This window comes from Pseudophryne corroboree, chromosome 5, assembly GCF_028390025.1.
Source record: "Pseudophryne corroboree isolate aPseCor3 chromosome 5, aPseCor3.hap2, whole genome shotgun sequence".
In the NCBI taxonomy this organism is placed as follows: Eukaryota; Metazoa; Chordata; class Amphibia; order Anura; family Myobatrachidae; genus Pseudophryne; species Pseudophryne corroboree.
This window is the reverse complement of record NC_086448.1, coordinates 503,541,022-503,566,367: the sequence shown is the minus strand read 5'-3', so window position 1 is coordinate 503,566,367 and position 25,346 is coordinate 503,541,022. Positions and strand designations below refer to the sequence as shown.

General features: G+C 45.6%; 1 protein-coding gene across 2 annotated transcripts in view; it reads left to right on the top strand.

Moving 5' to 3' along the window:
* The window catches only part of WRNIP1 (WRN helicase interacting protein 1), a 203,635-nt gene that overhangs the window by 155,843 nt on the left and 22,446 nt on the right, over nt 1–25,346 (top strand). For both annotated transcript variants that reach the window (XM_063923048.1, XM_063923047.1), the window contains one exon: nt 5,038–5,193. In XM_063923048.1, the coding sequence (XP_063779118.1) occupies nt 5,038–5,193 (156 nt within the window). The remainder of the gene's footprint in view (nt 1–5,037; nt 5,194–25,346) is intronic.

The window sequence follows — 25,346 nt, the reverse complement described above, 5'->3', positions numbered from 1 at the left end:
GGTCTTAAATTACTGTGCTGTTCAGTAATAAGACCATTAAGGTTTAGGGGATCATTACAGGACATTTGAATATATGTCAGAAGACTAGATTTATTGACATGCGTGATGCTTAAAATGTCACTAGAAAAAGGTCTGGGTGACTTCAGTGGAAAAGTGCTAATCTTCGGTGTGATCAAACCACAGGTTTCCACGTGGGATTTACAAATGGTGCAATTTACTAACGACCAAATTTCAAATCGCAATAGTTATTTTTAGACATGGAAAGTGTACAAAACCATCCCTTGTATTATCGTCAGTTTGCCAAAAATGTGGTTCTGACTGGCAAGACGGCACAAACCATGGGGTAAATGTATGAAGCAGTGAAAAGAGTAGAGCAGTGAGCCAGTGGAGAATTTGCCCATGGCAACCAATCAGCATTGAAGTAACAATTATAATCCATGACCTTTTCATATCCAACAACATCAATCTGCTGGCTATAACAGAAACCTGGCTCACACAATCTGACACAGCCTCCCCTGCAGCACTGGCACATGGTGGTCTCCACTTTACACACACCTCCAGAGCCGGTAACCATAAAGGAGGAGGAGTTGGACTTTTACTTTCCCATGCATACACTGTTCTACTACAGGTTCCATCACTCACATTTACAGAATTTGAAGTACATTCCATTAGGGTTTACTCTCCTTTCTCTCTGCGTGTTGCAGCTATCTACCGCCCACCTGGGCATCCAAAACAATTTTTGGAAGATTTTTCTGCCTGGCTCCCTCACTTGCTTTCCTCTGACATCTCCACCATTATCATGGGTGATTTCAATATTGCTATTGATTGTCCAAAATCTGCTGCTCACGCCTCCAAACTACTCTCTCTAACTTCCTCTCTTGGCCTCTCCTAAAGGACTGACTCCTCTACTCATCAGGAGGGCCACTGCCTTGATCTAGTATTCACCAGACTATGCTCCATTTCTGAACTCACTAACACTCCTTTCCCCCTCTCAGATCACAACCTTATCACCTGCATGCTCTCCTCCGTTAATTCAAACCCTGTGTTGCTGAAGTCCTCCAATCTTCCTCAAACCCACAGAAATATTAACACTATTAATCTTCAAGAACTTTCCATTTCACTCCAACAACTGCTTTCACCTTTTTCTGCATTCACCTCTCCTGAGATGGCTGTATCACACCTTAATGAGACTCTAGAACTAGCCCTTGATGAAGTGGCTCCAGCTACCCATCACACTCTACGTAGGCCTAGATGTCAACCATGGCACTCCAAATTAACAAGACAACTACAAAAACACGAAAACTTGAACGTCAGTGGCGTAAATCTCGTATTTCAAGTGACTACCTCACATATAAAACTGTCTACCATTCTTATAAAAATTCCCTGGACACTGCCAAACAAACATATTTCCAAACTCTTATCTTTGCTCAAGCCTCTAACCCCAAATGACTCTTTAATACATTTAAATCACTTCTGAATCCTCCCTCGCCTACCCCACCAGCCACTATCAAGGCACGGGATCTTGCTTCTTACTTCAAGGAGAAGATTGATAAGATCCGAGATGAAATGGTATGCTCTTCGGCAGCCAGTGACCTGCTCTGTTCTTTACCTGAACCCTCTGGCACTCTTTCTTCATTTGATCCCACAAATGACGATGAAGTATCATCACTCTTCTTATCCTGCTTCTCTACTATCTCTCCTCTTGATCCTTTACCCTCACAAATAAGTAAAGCTCTGTCTCTGGTGCTCATCCCTACCTTAACTAACATATGTAATCTCTCTCTACTGGTATTTTTCCTTCACTCTTCAAGCATGCAGTGATTACTCCCATTTAAAAAAAAAAAAATCTGACCCTAATGCTCTCTCAAACTACCACCCTATCTCTCAGTTCCCTTGTCTCTCTAAGCTACTTGAGAGACTTGCCTACACTCGACTCACGCACTTTCTTAACTCATACACTTTGTTGGACCCACTTCAGTCAGGCTTCCGTTCCCAACATTCCACAGAGACCGCACTGACTAAAGTGGTTAATGATTTGGTCACTACGAAGTCTAAAGGCCACTACTCACTACTTATTCTTCTAGATCTATCTGCTGCATTTGACACTGTAGACCACTCTCTTCTCATACAGACACTACAATCCCTAGGTCTTAAAGACACAGCCCTTTCTTGGTTCCTATCTTATCTAATCGCTCCTTCAGTGTTCGCTTCTCTGAATTTACCTCCTCTTCGCTACCTCTTTCAGTTGGAGTACCGCAAGGCTCAGTCTTGGGTCCTTTGCTTTTCTCTATCTATACCTCATCTCTTGGTAAATTAATCAGCTCTTTTGCTTTTCAGTATCATCTATTCGCAGGGGATACTCAAATCTACCTATCCTCCCCTGACTTGTTCCTATCTGTACTGGACCGTGTCACTGAATGCCTTTCTGCCATTTCATCCTGGATGACATCCCGCCACCTCAAACTGAATATTTCAAAGACAGAGTTAATTATATTTCCACCGGCCAATAGTAGGTACCAACCTGATATCTCCATAACTGTTGAAAACTCGACTATACCCTACCTCACAAGCTCGCAGCCTAGGTGTCATCCTTGACTCTCTGATCTGTCCTTTGTTCCCCACATTCAATCTGTCTCAAGATCATGTTACATGCATCTAAAAAAACATATCCAAAATACGACCATACCTTACACAAGACACTGCTAAAACTCTAATCCACGCTTTCATTATCTACCACATTGATTATTGCAATAGTCTCCTAACTGGTCTTCCCAAAACGAGACTCTCACCACTACAATCCATTCTGAATGCAGCGGCGAGGCTTATCTTCCTCGCTAGACGTTCATCGTCTGCAGATCCACTCTGTCAGTCCCTCCATTGGTTACCTGTACTCTACCTCATTCAATATAAAATACTTTTACCTACACACAAGGCTATTAACCAAACTACACCAACGTACATCACTTTGCTTATCTCAAAATATCTCCCAACCCGACCTCTTCGCTCTTCACAAGACCTGCGTCTCTCATCCACACTCATTACTCGCTCCCACTCACCCAGTTTGTTGTTATTTCAAATTGTAAAGCGCAACGGAATTTGCTGCGCTATATAAGAAACTGTTAATAATAAATAAATAATTTGCATACTATATAATTATACAGAGCAGCTGATTGGTTGTCATGGGCAACTTCTCCACTTGTTCACTTCTCCACTCTTATTACTGCTTCATACATTTACCCCCATATGCTGTATCAGCATGTCTACAGATTAAATAATTTGCTACATTGTTGTCGGGATCCATCACGTTACCTGATCCCAAAATATGTTATTATTAAAATTGCATGTTGTATTAATGTATATTCTGTATGGAAAATGTAATTTGTAAAACTGTATAAACTGAGTCAGGCGACATTTGGATTGTAACAGGATAATGTATGTTTATGCACCCAGCAGAAGGGGCATGTGTACAGTAACTGGTACTGTCTCCTGGCCGTCCACAGAAGTGTTGAATTCTTTTGAAAGAAAGTGAAATGAATTGCTCATGAAGGCATCTTGCTAGGGAATACATTTTTTTTTCCACTAGACCATAAATCTACCCAATATGAACAAGTTAAACGGAGGGTTGTGTATCTGTACAATTAAAACGATTATTAACTACAGATGTTCCCCTATATTCTGAATAAATGAGTCCCAGAATGTATGAAGCAAGTAATTAGGGGGCACACAAGACCTTTAGAAGCATAGGCACAAACAATCTGGCATTGAAAGGGTAAAGATGTGTGCCTGTTGGTAATTTAGTGTCATTCACATAAGGCAGCCACACGGCTTGAATGATGACATTATTTCAGACGCAGCCTTGTTCCAAGCATTGTTCTTTTCCGAAAGGTGATTTGAACTATGTTTTTAGCCTTTTATTTTTCTTTGAAATTGTCTGTAATCTGTGTGTACTTTTAAAATCATGTACTCTTCGTAATCCTTTTTTGTAACTGTAAGCTCTGAAGTTATTCTTGAAATTAAAACCTAATTTCTAGTTCTGATTTTCTATGTTCTTAGACCTATGGCTTTGAGAGGCACATGCTACTGATTTTTAAAGCATATATGTTGTGAGCTGAACTAAAAGGCTGCTGTGGGAGGAATTACTTCCCAGAATTCCTTTGATGGTGGCAAACCAGTATATTTTATGGTTATCATAAGTTGCAAAAAACACCAACTTCACGACCACCCAAATTATGTGGATGCGTGCGTGATAAGTATAGTACATGATTAATAATTATTTTCTTAGTATGCATGATAAATGTGGGACCCATGTTTTTTCCTCTACCCATATATTCGATCCAGTTCAGAATGTCAACAACTGCAATGTCAATTTACATGATGTTGATAGGTAAATTATGTCTACACCCAGTTTAAGCGTAACCCTAACATTTCTATTATTAATATTATTTTGACGTTCCATTTATCCACAATTTAACTGTGTCGAAATTTTGCACGTGTCAATATTATGACATTTGTCATGAAGCGGTCGACCTTTTGATTGTTGACATGATGACTACAACCCACTACCATACAGAACACTTAGTTAGATGTATTGGTGATATGCTGTAAATAGGGATCTATGTACTAATCCTTGGAGAGAGATCAAGTCCCAACCAACCAGGTCTGTCATTTTTCAAACACTGCCTGTAACATGGCAGTTAGGAGCTGATTGGCTGTTACTTTATCTGTCCACTTTAGCTCTATCCACGGCTTAGTGCATAGACCCCTTAGGTTTGGAGAGGAGGAATAGGGGTCTATGTAGTAAGCATTGAAAAGAGATGAAGTGGATGGAAATAAAGTACCAGCCAATCTGCTCCTAACTTCCATGATACAAGCTGTGTTGGAAAAATGACAGTTAGGAGCTGGTTGGTTGAGACTTTATATTTGTCCACTTTATTCTCTCCGAGGCTTAATACATAGACCCCATAGTCTCTTCTATAATTGTTTTTCTTGTCTAACTTGTTACACTTTGTACATTTATTTCTATTGTTGTGATCACAGGAGAAGAACACTACAACTGTATATCCGCACTACACAAATCTATGCGCGGATCTGATCAGAATGCCTCTCTATATTGGCTTGGTCGAATGCTTGAGGGCGGAGAGGACCCACTTTATGTGGCTAGGCGTCTGGTAAGATTTGCAAGTGAAGATATAGGTATGTATACTTTTATCTGTGCATCACTAATCTGATAAAATGGTCTGTATTAGATCTCTATTTACAAAGGCGTTGTAGGGGAATTAGGGTTCTGGTCAGACCTCAAGGTGGAATGCGCCGGGCAGAACTTTGACCCAGGGAGCCTGTTCAGGGCCTGCCACTGGATGGATTTGGAAGAAAACTTTACAGAGTGATATCATTGGATCCCAGAAGACATAGTAGGGGGTTGGGGTTCTGATCAGACCTCCCATCAGTGTACAATGGGCAGAACTCTCACACAGGGATCCTGTGCTGGGCTTTCCACTAGATGGATTTTATGAACTGTAATTAATGAGAAATAACCATAATTCAGCGACCTGATATAACTGACTGAAATAACCATAAATCAATTAACTAAAATAACTGACAGAAATGGAGTGGGAAGACAAAAAATGTTGCGTACCTAAAGCCTTGGCATAGCAACATTGTTAACAGAAGGAAAACTTTAAACCCATCTTGCAATTAAACTTTCTCTGACGTCCTAGTGGATGCTGGGTACTCCGTAAGGACCATGGGGAATAGACGGGCTCCGCAGGAGACTGGGCACTCTAAAAGAAAGATTAGGTACTATCTGGTGTGCACTGGCTCCTCCCTCTATGCCCCTCCTCCAGACCTCAGTTAGAATCTGTGCCCGCTCGAGCTGATTGCACACTAGGGGCTCTCCTGAGCTTCTAGTAAAGAAAGTATTTGTTAGGTTTTTTATTTTCAGTGAGATCTGCTGGCAACAGACTCACTGCTACGAGGGACTTAGGGGAGAGAAGCGAACCTACCTGCTTGCAGCTAGCTTGGGCTTCTAGGCTACTGGACACCATTAGCTCCAGAGGGATCGAACACAGGCCCAGCCTCGGTCGTCCGGTCCCGGAGCCGCGCCGCCGTCCCCCTTGCAGAGCCAGAAGCAAGAAGAACATCCTGGAAATCGGCGGCTGAAGACTCCGGTCTTCATTAAGGTAGCGCACAGCACTGCAGCTGTGCGCCATTGCTCCCTATGCACACCACATACTCCGGTCACTGATGGGTGCAGGGCGCTGGGGGGGGGGGGGCGCCCTGGGCTGCAATTAGAGTACCTTACTTTGGCAAACAGCACATAATATAGTCTAAAAAACTATATATGTGCAAAAATCCCCTGCCATAACATAAATATAAGAGCGGGAGAAGTCCGCCGGGAAGGGGGCGGGGCTATCTCCCTCAGCACACTGGCGCCATTTCTTCTTCACAGCTCCGCTGGAAGACAGCTCCCCAGGCTCTCCCCTGCAGTTTCCAGGCTCAAAGGGTAAAAAAGAGAGGGGGGGCACTAAATTTAGGCGCAAACTGTATATGTAAAGCAGCTATAGGGAAAAATCACTTTGTGTTAGTGTAAATCCCTGATTATATAGCGCTGTGGTGTGTGCTGGCATACTCTCTCTCTGTCTCCCCAAAGGACTTGGTGGGGTCCTGTCCTCAGTCAGAGCATTCCCTGTGTGTGTGCGGTGTGTCGGTACGGCTGTGTCGACATGTTTGATGAGGAGGCTTATATGGAGGCGGAGCAGGTGCCGATAAGTGTGATGTCACCCCCTGCGGGGTCGACACCAGAGTGGATGGATATGTGGAAGGTATTAACCGACAGTGTCAACTCCTTACATAAAAGGCTGGATGACGTAACAGCCGTGGGACAGCCGGCTTCTCAGCCCGTGCCTGCCCAGGCGTCTCAAAGACCATCAGGGGCTCACAAACGCCCGCTACCTCAGATGGCAGTCACAGATGTCGACACGGAGTCTGACTCCAGTGTCGACGAGGATGAGACATATACACAATCCACAAGGGGCATCCGTTGCATGATTACGGCAATGAAAAATGTGTTACACATTTCTGACATTAACCCAGGTACCACTAAAAAGGGTATTATGTTTGGGGAGAAAAAGTAGCCAGTGTTTTTTTCCCCATCAGATGAGTTGAATGAAGTGTGTGAAGAAGCGTGGGGTTCCCCCGATAAGAAACTGGTAATTTCTAAAAAGTTACTGATGGCGTACCCTTTCCCGCCAGAGGATAGGTCACGTTGGGAGATATCTCCTAGGGTGGATAAGGCGCTCACACGCTTGTCAAAAAAGGTGGCACTGCCGTCTCAGGACACGGCCGCCTTGAAGGAGCCTGCTGATAGAAAGCAGGAGGCTATCCTGAAGTCTGTATATACACACTTAGGTACTATACTGAGACCTGCAATTGCTTCAGCATGGATGTGTAGTGCTGCTGCAGCGTGGTCTGATACCCTGTCAGATAATATTGATACCCTCGACAGGGATACTATTTTGCTAACCATAGAGCATATTAAAGACGTCGTCTTATATATGAGGGATGCACAGAGGGATATTTGCCGGATGGCATCTAGAATTAATGCAATGTCCATTTCTGCCAGGAGGGTATTATGGACCCGGCAGTGGACAGGTGATGCTGATTCTAAAAGGCACATGGAGGTTTTGCCTTATAAGGGTGAGGAATTGTTTTGGGATGGTCTCTCGGACCTCGTATCCACAGCAAGAGCTGGGAAATCGACATTTTTACCTCAGGCTCCCTCACAACCTAAGAAAGCACCGTACTATCAGGTACAGTCCTTTCGGCCTCAGGAAGGCAAGCGGATCAAAGGTGCTTCCTTTCTGCCCAGAGGCAGGGGGAGAGGAAAAAAGCTGCACCAGACAGCCAGTTCCCAGGAACAAAAATCCTTCCCTGCTTCTACTAAGTCCACCGCATGACGCTGGGGCTCCACAGACGGAGCCAGGTGCGGTGGGGGCGCGTCTCCGGAACTTCAGCGACCAGTGGGTTCGCTCACAGGTGGATCTCTTGGTGAAAATAAAAGTTCCCCTCCTTCAACAGGGACGGGGTTACTATTCCACAATGTTTGTGGTACCGAAACCAGACTGTTCGGTGAGACCCATTCTAAATTTGAAATCCTTGAACACTTATATAAGGAAGTTCAAGTTCAAAATGGAATCGCTCAGGGCGGTTATTGCAAGCCTGGAAGAGGGGGATTACATGGTATCACTGGACATCATGGATGCTTACCTTCATGTCCCCATTTACCCACCTCACCAGGAGTACCTCAAGGTTGTAGTACAGAACTGACATTACCAATTCCAGACGTTGCCGTTTGGTCTGTCCACGGCACCGAGGGTGTATTCCAAGGTAATGGCCAAAATGATGATACTCCTTCGAAAGAAGGGAGTTATAATTATCCCGTACTTGGACGATCTCCTTATAAAGGTGAGGTCCAAGGAGCAGTCGTTGATCGGAGTAACACTATCTCAGGAAGTGCTACAACAGCACGGCTGGATTCTGAATATCCCAAAGTCGCAGCTGGTTCCTACGACGCGTCTGCTGATATTGGGCATGTTTCTGGACACAGAACAGAAGAAGGTGTTTCTCCCGGAGGAGAAGGCCAAGGAGTTGTCATCTCTGGTCAGAGACCTCCTGAAACCAAAACAGGTGTCGGTGCATCATTGCACGCGAGTCCTGGAAAAGATGGTAGCTTCTTACGAAGCAATTCCCTTCGGCAGGTTCCATGCAAGGAACTTTCAGTGGGACCTGTTAGACAAGTGAGGATCGCATCTTCAGATGCATCGGCTGATCACCCTATCCGCGAGGGCCAGGGTGTCTCTGCTGTGGTGTCTGCAGAGTGCTCATCTTCTCGAGGGCCGCAGATTCGGCATTCAGGACTGGGTCCTGGTGACCACAGATGCAAGACTCCGAGGTTGGGGAGCAGTCACTCAGGGAAGAAATTTCCGAGGACAATGGTCGAGTCAGGAGACTTCCCTACACATAAATATTCTGGACCTAAGGGCCATTTACAATGCTCTAAGGCAAGCAGAACCCCTGCTTCAAAACCAGCCGGTGCTGATTCAGTCAGACAACATCACGGCTGTCGCCCATGTAAACCGACAAGGCGGCACAAGAAGCAGGATGGCGTTGGCAGAAGCCACAAGGATTCTCCGATGGGCGGAGTATCATGTGCTAACACTGTCAGCAGTGTTCATTCCGGGTGTGGAAAACTAGGAAGCAGACTTCCTCAGCAGGCGCGACCTCCACCCGGGAGAGTGGGGACTTCATCCAGAAGTCTTCACGCAGATTGTGAACCGTTGGGAACGGCCACAGGTGGACATGATGGCGTCCCGCCTCAACAAAAAGCTAAAAAAGTATTGCGCCAGGTTATGAGACCATCAGGCGATAGCTGTGGACGCACTAGTGACACCGTGGGTGTACCAGTCGGTTTATGTGTTCTCTCCTCTTCCTCTCATACCCAAGGTACTGAGGATAGTAAGTAAGAGAGGAGTAAGAACTATACTCGTAGTTCCGGATTGGCCAAGAAGAACTTGGTACCCAGAACTACAAGAAATGATCTCGGAGGACCCATGGCCTCTGTCTCTCAGACAGGACCTGTTACTGCAGGGGCCCTGTCTGTTCCAAGACTTACCGCGGCTGCGTTTGAAGGCTTGGCGGTTGAACGCCGAATCCTATCGGAAAAGGGCGTTCCAGATGAAGTGATTCCTACGCTGTTAAAGGCTTGGAAAGATGCTGCCTGAAGTTCAGATGTTGTTAAGGGAGTGCTGCATATTCAGCCCCCTTTTGTGCCTCCAGGGGCACCTTGGGATCTCAACGTAGTGTTGGATTTCCTAAAATCACATTGTTTTGAGCCACTTCAGAACGTGGAGTTGAAGTATCTCACGTGGAAAGTGGTCATATATATTTGGCCTTGGCTTCGGCTAGGCGTGTGTCAGAATTGGCGGCTTTGTCATGTGAAAGCCCTTATCTGATCTTCCATAGGGACAGGGCAGAATTGAGGATTCGTCCCCAATTTCTCCCTAAGGTGGTATCAGCGTTTCATTTGAACCAACCTATTGTGGTGCCTGCGGCTACTCGGGACTTGGAGGCCTCCAAGTTGCTGGATGTAGTCCGGGCCCTGAAAATCTATGTTTCCAGGACGGCTAGAGTCAGAAATTCTGACTCGCTGTTATCCTGCATGCACCCAACAAGCTGGGTGCTCCTGCTTCTAAGCAGACTATTGCTCGCTGGATCTGTAGCACGATTCAACTTGCACATTCTGCGGCTGGACTGCCACATCCTAAATCAGTAAAAGCCCATTCCACGAGGAAGGGGGCTCTTCTTGGGCGGCTGCCCAAGGGGTCTCGGCATTACAACTTTGCCGAGCTGCTACCTGGTCGGGGTCAAACACGTTTGCAAAATTCTACAAGCTTGATACCCTGGCGGAGGAGGACCTTGAGTTTGCTCATGCGGTGCTGCAGAGTCATCCGCACTCTCCCGCCCGTTTGGGAGCTTTGGTATAATCCCCATGGTCCTTACGGAGTACCCAGCATCCACTAGGACGTCAGAGAAAATAAGAATTTACTCACCGGTAATTCTATTTCTCGTAGTCCGTAGTGGATGCTGGGAGCCCGTCCCAAGTGCGGACTCTCTGCAATACGTGTATATAGTTATTGCTTAACTAAAGGGTTTTGTTATGAGCCATCTGTTAATGAGGCGCATTTGTTGTTCATACTGTTAACTGGGTATAGTTATCACAAGTTGTACGGTGTGATTGGTGTGGCTGGTATGAGTCTTACCCTGGATTCCAAATCCTTTCCTTGTAGTGTCAGCTCTTCCGGGCACAGTTTCCCTAACTGAGGTCTGGAGGAGGGGCATAGAGGGAGGAGCCAGTGCACACCAGATAGTACCTAATCTTTCTTTTAGAGTGCCCAGTCTCCTGCGGAGCCCGTCTATTCCCCATGGTCCTTACGGAGTACCCAGCATCCACTACGGACTACGAGAAATAGAATTACCGGTGAGTAAATTCTTATTTTTATTATAAAACTGGACGGAAGGAAAAGCTGGGGATCAGGGCTACTGGTGACACCTCCTTTAATATGTTGACAGTTACATCTACAGTGGCCAATCCTGGGATCGTCAGGATCCCGAGATTTAGGCCAAAAGTAGGCTGGGATTCAATCCCGGGATTGGGAGAAGAAGTCGAACAAATATTATTGACATTTTTGCCCGGGTGATTAATAGATATGGGGCATATATTATGCTTATCTAGACATTAGTAAGGGAGGCGGTCAAGATCCCGCCAGACAAAATCCCGGCGGTCAAAATCCCGACGCCGGAATCCCGACCGGCACAATCCTGACACATTCTCCCTCCGTGGGTGTCCACGACACCCATAGAGGGAGTATATAATAGTGTGCCGAGCGTAGCGAGGCACCGTGCCGGCAGCGTGGCAAGCCCGCAAGGGGCTGCGTTCCGCTCGCCACCCCTGTCGGGATTGTGTGGTCGGGATTCAACTTTGTTAGATTGGGATTGGATTCTAAAATGTTAAATTAATAAACTCTTTATTTGCATGATAGAAAACAGAGTTATTATAATTATCATCATTGTTTTGTTACATGGAATCACAAGGGTTCCGCAGCACCTAACAAAAGACATAAATAAATGTAGCCATGTACAGGTTGAGTCTCCCTTATCCAAAATGCTTGGGACCAGAGGTATTTTGGATATTGGATTTTTCCGTATTTTGGAATAATTGCATCCCATAATGAGATATCATGGTGATTGGACCTAAATCTAAGCACAGAATGCATTTATGTTTCATATACACCTTATACACACAGCCTGAAGGTCATTTTAGCCAATATTTTTTATAAATTTGTGCATTAAACAAAGTGTGTCTACATTCACACAATTCATTTATGTTTCATATACACCTCATACACACAGCCTGAAGGTCATTTAATACAATATTTTTAATAACTTTGTGTATTAAACAAAGTTTGTGTACATTGAGCCATCAAAAAACAAAGGTTTCACTATCTCACTCTCACTCAAAAAAGTCCGTATTTTGGAATATTCCGTATTTCGGAATATTTGGATATGGGATACTCAACCTGTATTAGCATAATATGTTAAACGAAAGAAAAAAAAATACAATTTTCAAGCATTATTTTGTTATATAAATAAATATATAAAGATATAAAATATCTTTATGAAGTAAAAATCTATTATTTATGTTGCATTTATAACATATGTAAAGGAGATAGATATATATATATATATATATATATATATATAGTGTGTGTGGAAGATATATACACTGCTCAAAAAAATAAAGGGAACACTAAACACATCCTAGATAGAAACATAGAATTTGACGGCAGATAAGAACCACTTGGCCCATCTAGTCTGCCCATTTTTTTTATCCTTTAGGTAATCGCAACCCTTTTTGAACCTAAATTCTTTGTAAGGATATTCATATGCCTATCCCAAGCATGTTTAAATTGCTCTACAGTCTTGGCCTCTACCACCTCTGATGGGAGGCTATTCCACTTATCCACTACCCTTTCTGTGAAATACTTTTTCCGTAAATTTCCCCTGAACCTGCCTCCCTCCAGTTTCAGTGTATGTCCTCGAGTTCTAATACTTCTCTTCCTTTGAAGAATGTTTCCCTCCTGAACTTTGTTAAAACCTTTGGTATATTTGAAAGTTTCTATCATGTCCCCCCTTTCCCTTCTCTCCTCCAAACTATACATGTTAAGATCTTTTAGCCTTTCCGGGTAAGTTTTGTGATGTAGGCCATGCACCATTTTAGTTGCCCTTCTTTGTACACTCTCTAATGTATTTATATCCTTCTGGAGATATGGTCTCCAGAACTGGACACAGTATTCCAGATGAGGCCGCACCAATGACCTATACAGTGGCAGTATTACTTCTCTTTTCCTGCTACTGATTCCTCTGCCTATGCAACCAAGCATCTGACTTGCCTTTCTCATTGCTTTCCTGCCTTTAAATCACTTGAAATAGTGACTCCTAAATCCCTTTCCTCCTCAGTAGTTTCCATTATAGTACCCTTGATACTATATTTAGCCTTTGGGTTTTTGAGACCCAAGTGCATAATTTTGCATTTTTTTAGCATTAAACTGTAGTTGCCATGTTCTTGACCATTTTTCAAGCCTAGCAAGGTCATCAATCATTTGTTTTACCCCTCGTGGTGTGTCTACCCTGTTGCATATCTTTGTATCATCTGCAAAAAGGCATACTTTCCCTTCAATACCATTTGCAATTTCACCAACAAAGATATTAAAGAGAACTGGTCCGAGTACAGATCCCTGGGGTACTCCACTGGTAACATTTCCCTCCATAGATTGCACTCCATTTACTACAACTGTTTCCTATCCTGCAACCAGGTTCTTATCCATTTAACTATTCTATAATCCACCTCCACACTTTCAAGTTTATTTAGCAGTCTGCGATGTGGGACAGTGTCAAATGCCTTACTAAAGTCTAGATATGCTACATCTACAGCTCCCCCTTGATCTATTATTTTCATCACAGAGCCAAAAAAGTCAATCAGATTTGTTTGGCATGATCTCCCACCAGTAAATCCATGCTGTTTTGGATCCTGTAAGTTGTTTGATTTAAGATATTCCACAACTCTTTCCTTTAGTAGTTTCTCTGACGTCCTAGTGGATGCTGGGGACTCCGAAAGGACCGTGGGGAATAGCGGCTCCGCAGGAGACTGGGCACAAAAGTAAAAGCTTTAAGACTACCTGGTGTGCACTGGCTCCTCCCCCTATGACCCTCCTCCAAGCCTCAGTTAGATTTTTGTGCCCGAACGAGAAGGGTGCAGTCTAGGTGGCTCTCCTGAGCTGCTTGGAAAAAAGTTTAGTTTTAGGTTTTTTATTTTCAGTGAGACCTGCTGGCAACAGGCTCACTGCATCGAGGGACTAAGGGGAGAAGAAGCGAACTCACCTGCGTGCACAGTGGATTGGGCTTCTTAGGCTACTGGACATTAGCTCTAGAGGGACGATCACAGGCCCAGCCATGGATGGGTCCCAGAGCCGCGCCGCCGTCCCCCTTACAGAGCCAGAAGAGCAGAAGAGGTCCGGAAAAATCGGCGGCAGAAGACGTCCTGTCTTCAATAAGGTAGCGCACAGCACCGCAGCTGTGCGCCATTGCTCTCAGCACACTTCACACTCCGGTCACTGAGGGTGCAGGGCGCTGGGTGGGGGGCGCCCTGAGACGCAATATAAACACCTTAGGGGGCAAAAAATGCATCACATATAGCTCCTGGGCTATATGGATGCATTTAACTCATGCCTGTTTTTCCATAAAAAAGCGGGAGAACGGCCGCCGAGAAGGGGGCGGAGCCTATCTCCTCAGCACACTGGCGCCATTTTTCCTCACAGCTCCGTTGGAGGGAAGCTCCCTGACTCTCCCCTGCAGTCCTGCACTACAGAAACAGGGTAAAACAAGAGAGGGGGGGCACTAAATTGGCAGATAAATCTATACAGCAGCTATATAAGGGAAAAACACTTATATAAGGTTATCCCTGTATATATATATAGCGCTCTGGTGTGTGCTGGCAAACTCTCCCTCTGTCTCCCCAAAGGGCTAGTGGGGTCCTGTCCTCTATCAGAGCATTCCCTGTGTGTGTGCTGTGTGTCGGTACGTTGTGTCGACATGTATGAGGAGGAAAATGGTATGGAGGCTGAGCAATTGCCTGTATTAGTGATGTCACCCCCTAGGGAGTCGACACCTGACTGGATGGTCTTATGGAAGGAATTACGTGATAGTGTCAGCACTTTACAAAAGACTGTTGACGACATGAGACAGCCGGCAAATCAGTTAATACCTGTACAGGCGTCTCAAACACCGTCAGGGGCTCTAAAGCGCCCGTTACCTCAGGTGGTCGACACAGACCCAGACACGGACACTGACTCCAGTGTCGACGGTGAGGAAACAAACGTATTTTCCAGTAGGGCCACACGTTACATGATCACGGCAATGAAGGAGGTTTTGAACATTTCTGATACTACAAGTACCACAAAAAAGGGTATTATGTGGGGTGTGAAAAAACTACCCGTAGTTTTTCCTGAATCAGATGAATTAAATGAGGTGTGTGATGAAGCGTGGGTTTCCCCCGATAAAAAACTGCTAATTTCTAAAAAATTATTGGCATTATACCCTTTCCCGCCAGAGGTTAGGGCGCGTTGGGAAACACCCCCTAGGGTGGATAAGGCGCTCACACGCTTATCTAAACAAGTGGCGTTACCGTCTCCTGATACGGCCGCCCTCAAGGAACCAGCTGATAAAAAGCTGGAAAATATCCTAAAAAATATATACACACATACTGGTATTATACTGCGACCAGCAATCGCCTCAGCCTGGATGTGCAGTGCTGGGGTGGCTTGGTCGGATTCCCTGACTGAAAATATTGATACCCTGGACAGGGACAATATATTATTGACTATAGAGCATTTAAAGGATGCATTTCTATATATGAGAGATGCACAGAGGGATATTTGCACTCTGGCATCAAGAGTAAGTGCGCTGTCCATTTCTGCCAGAAGAGGGTTATGGACGCGACAGTGGTCAGGTGATGCGGATTCCAAACGGCATATGGAAGTATTGCCGTATAAAGGGGAGGAGTTATTTGGGGTCGGTCTATCGGACCTGGTGGCCACGGCAACGGCTGGGAAATCCACCTTTTTACCCCAGGTCACCTCTCAGCAGAAAAAGACACCGTCTTTTCAGGCTCAGTCCTTTCGTCCCCATAAGGGCAAGCGGGCAAAAGGCCACTCGTATCTGCCCCGGGGCAGAGGAAGGGGAAAAAGACTGCAGCAGACAGCCTCTTCCCAGGAACAGAAGCTCTCCCCCGCTTCTGCCAAGTCCTCAGCATGACGCTGGGGCCTTACAAGCGGACTCAGACACGGTGGGGGCCCGTCTCAAGAATTTCAGCGCGCAGTGGGCTCACTCGCAAGTGGACCCCTGGATCCTGCAGGTAGTATCTCAGGGGTACAAATTGGAATTCGAGACGTCTCCCCCTCGCCGGTTCCTGAAGTCTGCTTTACCAATGTCTCCCCCCGACAAGGAGGCGATATTGGAAGCCATTCACAAGCTGTATTCCCAGCAGGTGATAATCAAGGTACCCCTCCTACAACAGGAAAAGGGGTATTATTCCACGCTGTTTGTGGTACCGAAGCCGGACGGCTCGGTGAGACCTATTTTAAATCTGATATCCTTGAACACTTACATACAAAGGTTCAAATTCAAGATGGAATCACTCAGAGCAGTGATAGCGAACCTGGAAGAAGGGGACTATATGGTGTCTCTGGACATCAAGGATGCTTACCTCCATGTCCCAATTTGCCCTTCTCACCAAGGGTACCTCAGGTTTGTGGTACAGAACTGTCACTATCCGTTTCAGACGCTGCCGTTTGGATTGTCCACGGCAACCCGGGGTCTTTACCAAGGTAATGGCCGAAATGATGATTCTTCTTCGAAGAAAAGGCGTCTTAATTATCCCTTACTTGGACGATCTCCTGATAAGGGCAAGGTCCAGAGAACAGTTAGAGGTCGGAGTAGCACTATCTCAAGTAGTACTACGACAGCACGGATGGATTCTAAATATTCCAAAATCGCAGCTGATTCCGACGACACGTCTGCTGTTCCTAGGGATGATTCTGGACACAGTACAGAAAAAGGTGTTTCTCCCGGAGGAGAAAGCCAGGGAGTTATCCGACCTAGTCAGGAACCTCCAAAAACCAGGCCAAGTGTCAGTGCATCAATGCACAAGGGTCCTGGGAAAAATGGTGGCTTCTTACGAAGCGATTCCATTCGGCAGATTCCACGCAAGAACTTTTCAGTGGGATCTGCTGGACAAATGGTCCGGATCGCATCTTCAAATGCATCAGCGGATAACCCTGTCTCCAAGGACAAGGGTGTCTCTCCTGTGGTGGTTGCAGAGTGCTCATCTTCTAGAGGGCCGCAGATTCGGCATTCAGGACTGGGTCCTGGTGACCACGGATGCCAGCCTGAGAGGCTGGGGAGCAGTCACACAGGGAAAAAAATTTCCAGGGCTTGTGGTCAAGCATGGAAACGTCACTTCACATAAATATCCTGGAACTAAGGGCCATTTACAATGCCCTAAGTCAGGCAAGGCCTCTGCTTCAGGGTCAGCCGGTGCTGATCCAGTCGGACAACATCACGGCAGTCGCCCACGTAAACAGACAGGGCGGCACAAGAAGCAGGAGGGCAATGACGGAAGTTGCAAGGATTCTTCGCTGGGCGGAAAATCATGTGGTAGCACTGTCAGCAGTGTTCATTCCGGGAGTGGACAACTGGGAAGCAGACTTCCTCAGCAGACACGATCTCCACCCGGGGGAGTGGGGACTTCACCCAGAAGTCTTCCACATGATTGTGAACCGTTGGGAAAAACCAAAGGTGGACATGATGGCGTCCCGCCTCAACAAAAAACTGGACAGATATTGCGCCAGGTCAAGGGACCCTCAGGCAATAGCTGTGGACGCTTTGGTAACACCGTGGGTGTACCAGTCAGTGTATGTGTTCCCTCCTCTGCCTCTCATACCCAAGGTACTGAGAATCATAAGAAGGAGAGGAGTAAGGACTATACTCGTGGCTCCGGATTGGCCAAGAAGGACTTGGTACCCGGAACTTCAAGAGATGCTCACGGAAGACCCGTGGCCTCTACCTCTAAGAAAGGACCTGCTCCAGCAGGGACCATGTCTATTCCAAGACTTACCGCGGCTGCGTTTGACGGCATGGCGGTTGAACGCCGGATCCTGAAGGAAAAAGGCATTCCGGATGAAGTCATCCCTACCCTGATCAAAGCCAGGAAGGATGTAACTGTGCAACATTATCACCGTATTTGGCGTAAATATGTTGCGTGGTGTGAAGCCAGGAAGGCCCCTACAGAGGAATTTCAACTGGGTCGTTTCCTGCATTTCCTGCAAACAGGACTGTCTATGGGCCTAAAATTGGGGTCCATTAAGGTTCAAATTTCGGCCCTGTCAATATTCTTCCAAAAAGAACTAGCTTCAGTTCCTGAAGTCCAGACGTTTGTCAAGGGGGTACTGCATATACAGCCTCCTTTTGTGCCTCCAGTGGCACCTTGGGATCTCAATGTAGTTTTGGGCTTCCTAAAATCACATTGGTTTGAACCACTCACCACTGTGGACTTAAAATATCTCACATGGAAAGTGGTAATGCTGTTAGCCCTGGCCTCAGCCAGGCGTGTCTCAGAATTGGCGGCTTTATCCTATAAAAGCCCTTACCTAATTTTTCATACGGACAAGGCAGATTTGAGGACTCGTCCTCAATTTCTCCCTAAGGTGGTTTCAGCTTTTCACTTAAACCAGCCTATTGTGGTGCCTGCGGCTACTAGGGACTTGGAGGATTCCAAGTTGCTGGACGTAGTCAGGGCCCTGAAAATATATGTTTCCAGGACGGCTGGAGTCAGGAAATCTGACTCGCTGTTTATCCTGTATGCACCCAACAAGCTGGGTGCTCCTGCTTCTAAGCAGACTATTGCTCGTTGGATTTGTAGTACAATTCAGCTTGCACATTCTGTGGCAGGCCTGCCACAGCCAAAATCTGTAAAAGCCCATTCCACGCGGAAAGTGGGCTCATCTTGGGCGGCTGCCCGAGGGGTCTCGGCTTTACAACTTTGCCGAGCAGCTACTTGGTCAGGGGCAAACACGTTTGCTAAATTCTACAAATTTGATACCCTGGCTGAGGAGGACCTGGAGTTCTCTCATTCGGTGCTGCAGAGTCATCCGCACTCTCCCGCCCGTTTGGGAGCTTTGGTATAATCCCCATGGTCCTTTCGGAGTCCCCAGCATCCACTAGGACCTCAGAGAAAATAAGAATTTACTTACCGATAATTCTATTTCTCATAGTCCGTAGTGGATGCTGGGCACCCATCCCAAGTGCGGATTGTCTGCAATACTTGTACATAGTTATTGTTACAAAAAATCGGGTTATTATTGTTGTGAGCCATCTTTTCAGAGGCTCCTCTGTTATCATGCTGTTAACTGGGTTCAGATCACAAGTTGTACGGTGTGATTGGTGTGGCTGGTATGAGTCTTACCCGGGATTCAAAATCCTTCCTTATTGTGTACGCTCGTCCGGGCACAGTATCCCTGCTGAGGCTTGGAGGAGGGTCATAGGGGGAGGAGCCAGTGCACACCAGGTAGTCTTAAAGCTTTTACTTTTGTGCCCAGTCTCCTGCGGAGCCGCTATTCCCCATGGTCCTTTCGGAGTCCCCAGCATCCACTACGGACTATGAGAAATAGAATTATCGGTAAGTAAATTCTTATTTTTTCCATTACTTTCCCTACTACTGATGTAAGGCTTACTGGTCTGTAGTTACTTGCTTCTTCCTTGCTTCCACTTTTGTACAATGGAACTACATTTGCTCTTTTCCAGTCCTCTGGAATGGCACCTGTATTTAGTGACTGGTTAAATAATTCTGTTAATGGTGCCACCAGCACATCTTTTTGCTCTTTTAGTATCCTTGGGTGTATCCTATCTGGCCCCATTGATTTATCCACTTTTAGTTTTGAAAGTTCAGTTAGGACCTTCTCCTCTGTAAATGTACTTTCATCTACCTTATTTTTATGAATGTCCTTGCAACATAACTCGGGCCCCTTCCCTTCTCCTTCTATAGTAAATACTGAGCAAATATAATTATTTAGGTGATCTGCTATTGCCTTGTCTCCCTCCACCAAATTCTCACTCTCTGTCTTAAATCTTATTATTCCTCCATTTGATTTTCTCTTTTCATTTATATACTTATCTACCGACTGGGCCATTGTCTCCTCAGCTTCTGCCTTTGCACGTCTGATCACTTTCTTAGCATCCTTCCGTCTGTCAAGATACACCTCTTTGTCATTATTATTTTGAGTCTGTTTGTATTTCCTAAAAGCCATCTTTTTTGCTTTCACACTAGTTGATACTTCTTTTGTGAACCACACTGGCTTCCTTTTCCTGGTACTTTTCCTAACCCTTTTGATACAAAGGTCTGTTGCCCTTAGTATTGCACTTTTCAGTTTTCCCATCTCTCCTGCACCCCTTCCAAGTTTCTTCAGTCCACCAATGAATCACTTAAACATCTCCCCATTTTTGCAAAGTCAGCATTTCTAAAATCCAACACCTTTGTTTTTGTGTGACAGGAGTTTGATCCTGTCTTTATACTAAATCATACTGCTTGATGATCACTGGATCCCAGGTGCTCACCCACATATATGTCTGATATCCTGTCACCATTTGTAAGAATTAAATCTAATATTGAGTCTTTGCGAGTGGGCTCCCTCACCAATTGCTTGAGAGATGCTCCCTGTAAGGAATTTAGAAATTTGCCACTTGTAGCTGAACTTGCAAAGGACCCCTCCCAATTTACATCAGGTAATTTAAAGTCTCCCATGATTATGACTTCTCCCTTTAAAGCCATTTTAGAGATGTCCAACAATAGGTTCCTGTCCAAATCCTGCCCCTGGCCTAGTGGTCTATAGATCACCCCAATGCGAATAATGTCCTTCTCCCCAGTTTCCGTGGTGACCCAAAGGGCCTCCGTTTTGTCCTCAACATTTTGTATTAAAGTAGCATTTATGCTTTTTTTCACATACATTGCTACCCCTCCTCCTATTCTACCCATTCTATCCCTCCTAAATAAATTGTATCCTGGTATAGCTATGTTCTGAATGAATGAAATACTCTTACTTAAATACTTTGTTCTTTACATAGTTGGATGTGCTGACAACAAAATCACACAAAAATTATCAATGGAAATCAAATTTATTAACCCATGGAGGTCTGGATTTGGAGTCACACTCAAAATTAAAGTGGAAAAACACACTACAGGCTGATCCAACTTTGATGTAATGTCCTTAAAACAAGTCAAAATGAGGCTCAGTAGTGTGTGTGGCCTCCACGTGCCTGTATGACCTCCCTACAATGCCTGGGCATGCTCCTGATGAGGTGGCGGATGGTCTCCTGAGGGATCTCCTCCCAGACCTGGACTAAAGCATCCGCCAATTCCTGGACAGTCTGAGCTGCAACGTGGCGTTGGTGGATGGAGCGAGACATGATGTCCCAGATGTGCTCAATTGGATTCAGGTCTGGGGAACGGGCGGGCCAGTCCATAGCATCAATGCCTTCGTCTTGCAGGAACTGCTGACACACTCCAGCCACATGAGTTCTAGCATTGTCTTGCATTAGGAGGAAACCAGGGCCAACCGCACCAGCATATGGTCTCACAAGGGGTCTGAGGATCTCATCTCGGTACCTAATGGCAGTCAGGCTACCTCTGACGAGCACATGGACCCACTGCCAAACCGGTCATGCTGGAGGATGTTGCAGGCAGCAGAACATCCTCCTTGGCGTCTCCAGACTCTGTCACGTCTGTCACATGTGCTCAGTGAGAACCTGCTTTCATCTGGGAAGAGCACAGGGCGCTAGTGGCGAATTTGCCAATCTTGGTGTTCTCTGGCAAATGCGAAACGTCCTGCACGGTGTTGGGCTGTAAGCACAACTCCCACCTGTGGACGTCGGGCCCTCATACCACCCTCATGGAGTCTGTTTCTGATCGTTTGAGTAGACACATGCACATTTGTGGCTTGCTGGAGGTCATTTTGCAGGGCTCTGGAAGTGCTCCTCCTGTTCCTCCTTGCACAAAGGCGGAGGTAGCGGTCCTGCTGCTGAGTTGTTGCCCTCCTACGGCCTCCTCCGCGTCTCCTGATGTACTGGCATGTCTACTGGTAGCGCCTCCATGCTCTGGGCACTATGCTGACAGACACAGCAAACCTTCTTGCCACAGCTCGCATTGATGTGCCATCCTGGATGAGCTGCACTACCTGAGCCACTTGTGTGGGTTGTAGACTGTTGTCTATTCCATTTGCACAACAGCATGTGAAATTGATTGTCAATCAGTGTTGCTTCCTAAGTGGACAGTTTGATTTCACAGAAGTGTGATTGACTTGGAGTTACAGTGTGTTGTTTAAGTGTTCACTTTATTTATTTTTTGAGCAATGTGTGTGTGTGTATGTGTATATATATATATATATATATATATATATATATATATATATATAATTCTGTATGGAACGGCACTCAGAGGCTTTGTTAAATGCAGCAAGCGTGTATTAAGATTCAGTAATACATCAATTCAGTATATGTATGTTTTTGTGTATATAGTCCCATGGGGGACTGTTTTTTGTTGCCCTTGGACCTCTTACCAACTTGCACTGCACCGTCTGGGGATACTTCCGCCGTGTGACACGCAACCTGCGCTCCACGTGCCGGAACTTCCGGTCACGTGGTAACCGGCGTGCGTTCCACGGCTTGCGTCTCCGGGTGCATGGACAACGGTGGGATGGGTCCCACTGGGGCGACACTGGACTCCAGGTGTTGGTGGTGAGTACTATATTGTGAGCACATAAAAGAGGCTCACAATTGATGCAATAGTTGCACGGCACACAAGCACTTTTTTCACATGGCAGCTAGATCATATGCATGGTTATTCCCCTGAGGAAGGTTGTTCACCGAAAACGGCTGTTTGGGAAGTTACCAGTGATGAGTATATGCCTTTGTCTTTCATGCTGATGTCGATGTGATTACCCATGTTTGGAAACACGGCTTGGAGTAAAAACTATTTTGAAAATTACACAGAGTGCTGGTTCTGTCTCAACTCTCATCTTGAGTGTTTGGCATGTGACTTTATTCATGAATTAACCGGACACCTGCTTTTTAATTAATGGAGAGTGTCAGTGCGGCTTCCCGGGACTCAGTTCTGTGACTTTGCTATATATATATATATATATATATATATATATAGTGGATGTCAAGGTAATGGGCAGCTTGTCCGTAGCAATATGTGTAAATAAAGTTGTAGTGCACGTGCATCGATACAGCAGCTGTGTAGCCTTACATACTGTACAGTTAACTGAAGAGTGTAATAGCCTGCAAGAGCGGGAAGAGAGGTCCCTTATGCTGATCACGTGCCGCTATACACATAGTCTGCGGGGCAGCAAAGTGGGACCCTCGCGCTACCGCGAGCCGCTGTAGAGGATAGGGATCTCATTGGCAGCAGGACTTTTTAGCAGCCAATAGGAATCTCCTGATCAGCGCGAGACCATTGTTGAGAAACATAAAAGGGGCTCCTTAGCACTGATCAGGAGCCTGGAGATCTCTCGGGGACTCCCCGCCACGTAAGAGCTGTAGTAGGCGGAGGATAACTATGGGGCTGAGGCCGACGCTGAGCAGCGTCCGCTAATAGTGCAGAGGAGCATGGTAGGCAATGCCGCTGAAGTCCCTCCTGCTGCCGCTCACCCGCTGTAAACATTAGGTGAGCGCAGAGGAGACTTGCGGTTTTGCCATCTATGCATGCACAGGGAACAAGCAATCCACTCGCTTTGCTGTTGCCGCTCACACCCTGCTGTAAACAGTGAGTGGGTAGTAGGGGAGCTGAGGACACTACCCTGTAGAACTTAATAGAGCTGGGCACATCTAAGGTGCTCTGAGACCTCCTGCAGTTACAAGCTGTAAACTGAAAGTAGGAGAGTGGGGCACCATTGGATGTTAATGCCACCAGGACAGTACTCGCCATAATTAGCTGTAGGTGTGACCGCAGAGTCTGGGCAGAGTAAGAGGTCAGCTGGAGTTCATGCCAATCTCCCCTGCAGAAGCCGAGTGTAGTCAGAAGAGGTGCCAGGAGATGCCAGTAGAGAGCAGAAAGTCGTGGGAGAGACAGAGCCAGCACTACCCAGAGCAGTATATGGAGAGCCAGTCCAGCTAATCGTGGAGTGAACTGAACTTGCACTCACTACATCCATAAACACTTGAGCCATAGGAACCAGTAAATTGCTGTGGACATAAACGTACCTTTACATAGTAAGGACAGGATTAATACAGTACAACTTCATGTAACAGAGAGGTGCTGCCAGACTGGTAGAAAGGGATTTTAGCAACACTAAGGATACATTAATTGTAACAGTATAGTCTGGCTAAACAAAGTAACTAACAGACTCTGGGAACGCTGCCAGACTTTTAATTACATTGGATACAGCTGAGAAAAGATACTGTATTGCAACATTCATTGGGGGTCATTCCGAGTTGATCGCTAGCTGCCGTTGTTCACAGCGATCAGGCTAAAAATTGGCATTTCTGCGCATGCGTATGCACCGTAATGCGCACGCGCGACGTTTGGTTACAAAGTCCTTTGTGGTTTTGCACAGGTTCTAGCGAAGCTTTCAGTCGCACGGCACAACGCAGGAAGATTGACAGGAAGGGGGCATTTCTGGGTGTCAACTGACCCTTTTCTGGAAGTGTTTGGAAAAACGCAGGCATGCCAGGGCAAACGCAGGCATGGCTGGGCAAACGCTGGGCGAGTGTGTGACGTCAAAAGCCAAACCCCTTTCAACGTTAGAATCAACGCACACGTAGAGTAAGGCCAGGGCTGGTCTTGTTCTGCACAAAATGTGTTTGCAGGCGCTCTGCTGCACAGGCGTTCGCACTTCTGCAAAGCGAAAATACACTCCCCGGTGGGTGGCAACAATGCGTTTGCACAGCTGCTAAAAACTGCTAGCGAGCGAACAACTCAGTATGACCCCCATTGTCTAGCAAGTAAAGAACTTTCATTTCTGTGGAACGTTCCTAGACAACGAAAGAGTGTTTAATTGAAGTATAGCATAGACTTTTAAGAGGAACAAACTACATATTGGAGCAACCTCAGTTACAAACAAAGTAAACAGTATTTGAAGCCTGACAGCTAATTAATGTGCATAAAGGCACAAGGTTATATATATATATATATATATATATATATATATATTCTTAAGTGCTCACTAGACTATCTTCATATGGCCATATATTCTTAGCTTCATTAACTGCAAAGTTATGTGTAAATGTTTGCATGTATTATTCTTAAAGTATTACTGTGACCAGTTTATGTATATGAGAAGGTGGGTCATGCATGACATTAAGTCAACAACCCAGGTGTACACCTAGGATTATTTTTTGTATATGCCTAAGGCAAATATTGGTGGCTGCCGAAAGGTAATTTTTGTATTGCATGCAGGAAACTGTATAGGCCTTAAGGGTAGATTTAGAAACTGATGTGTGACCTATAAATTGTGTTATCTTGTTATATTACATCTCATGTGATATTATATTACTTTATTAAAATTAAATACTATCACATATATTTAAAACACTAGTAAATGGAGTGTGAATACTTTATTTAGCACAGCTCTATAAAAATAAAATAATTAAAACGTAAGATAAGCTTGGGTGGAGGCACTGTA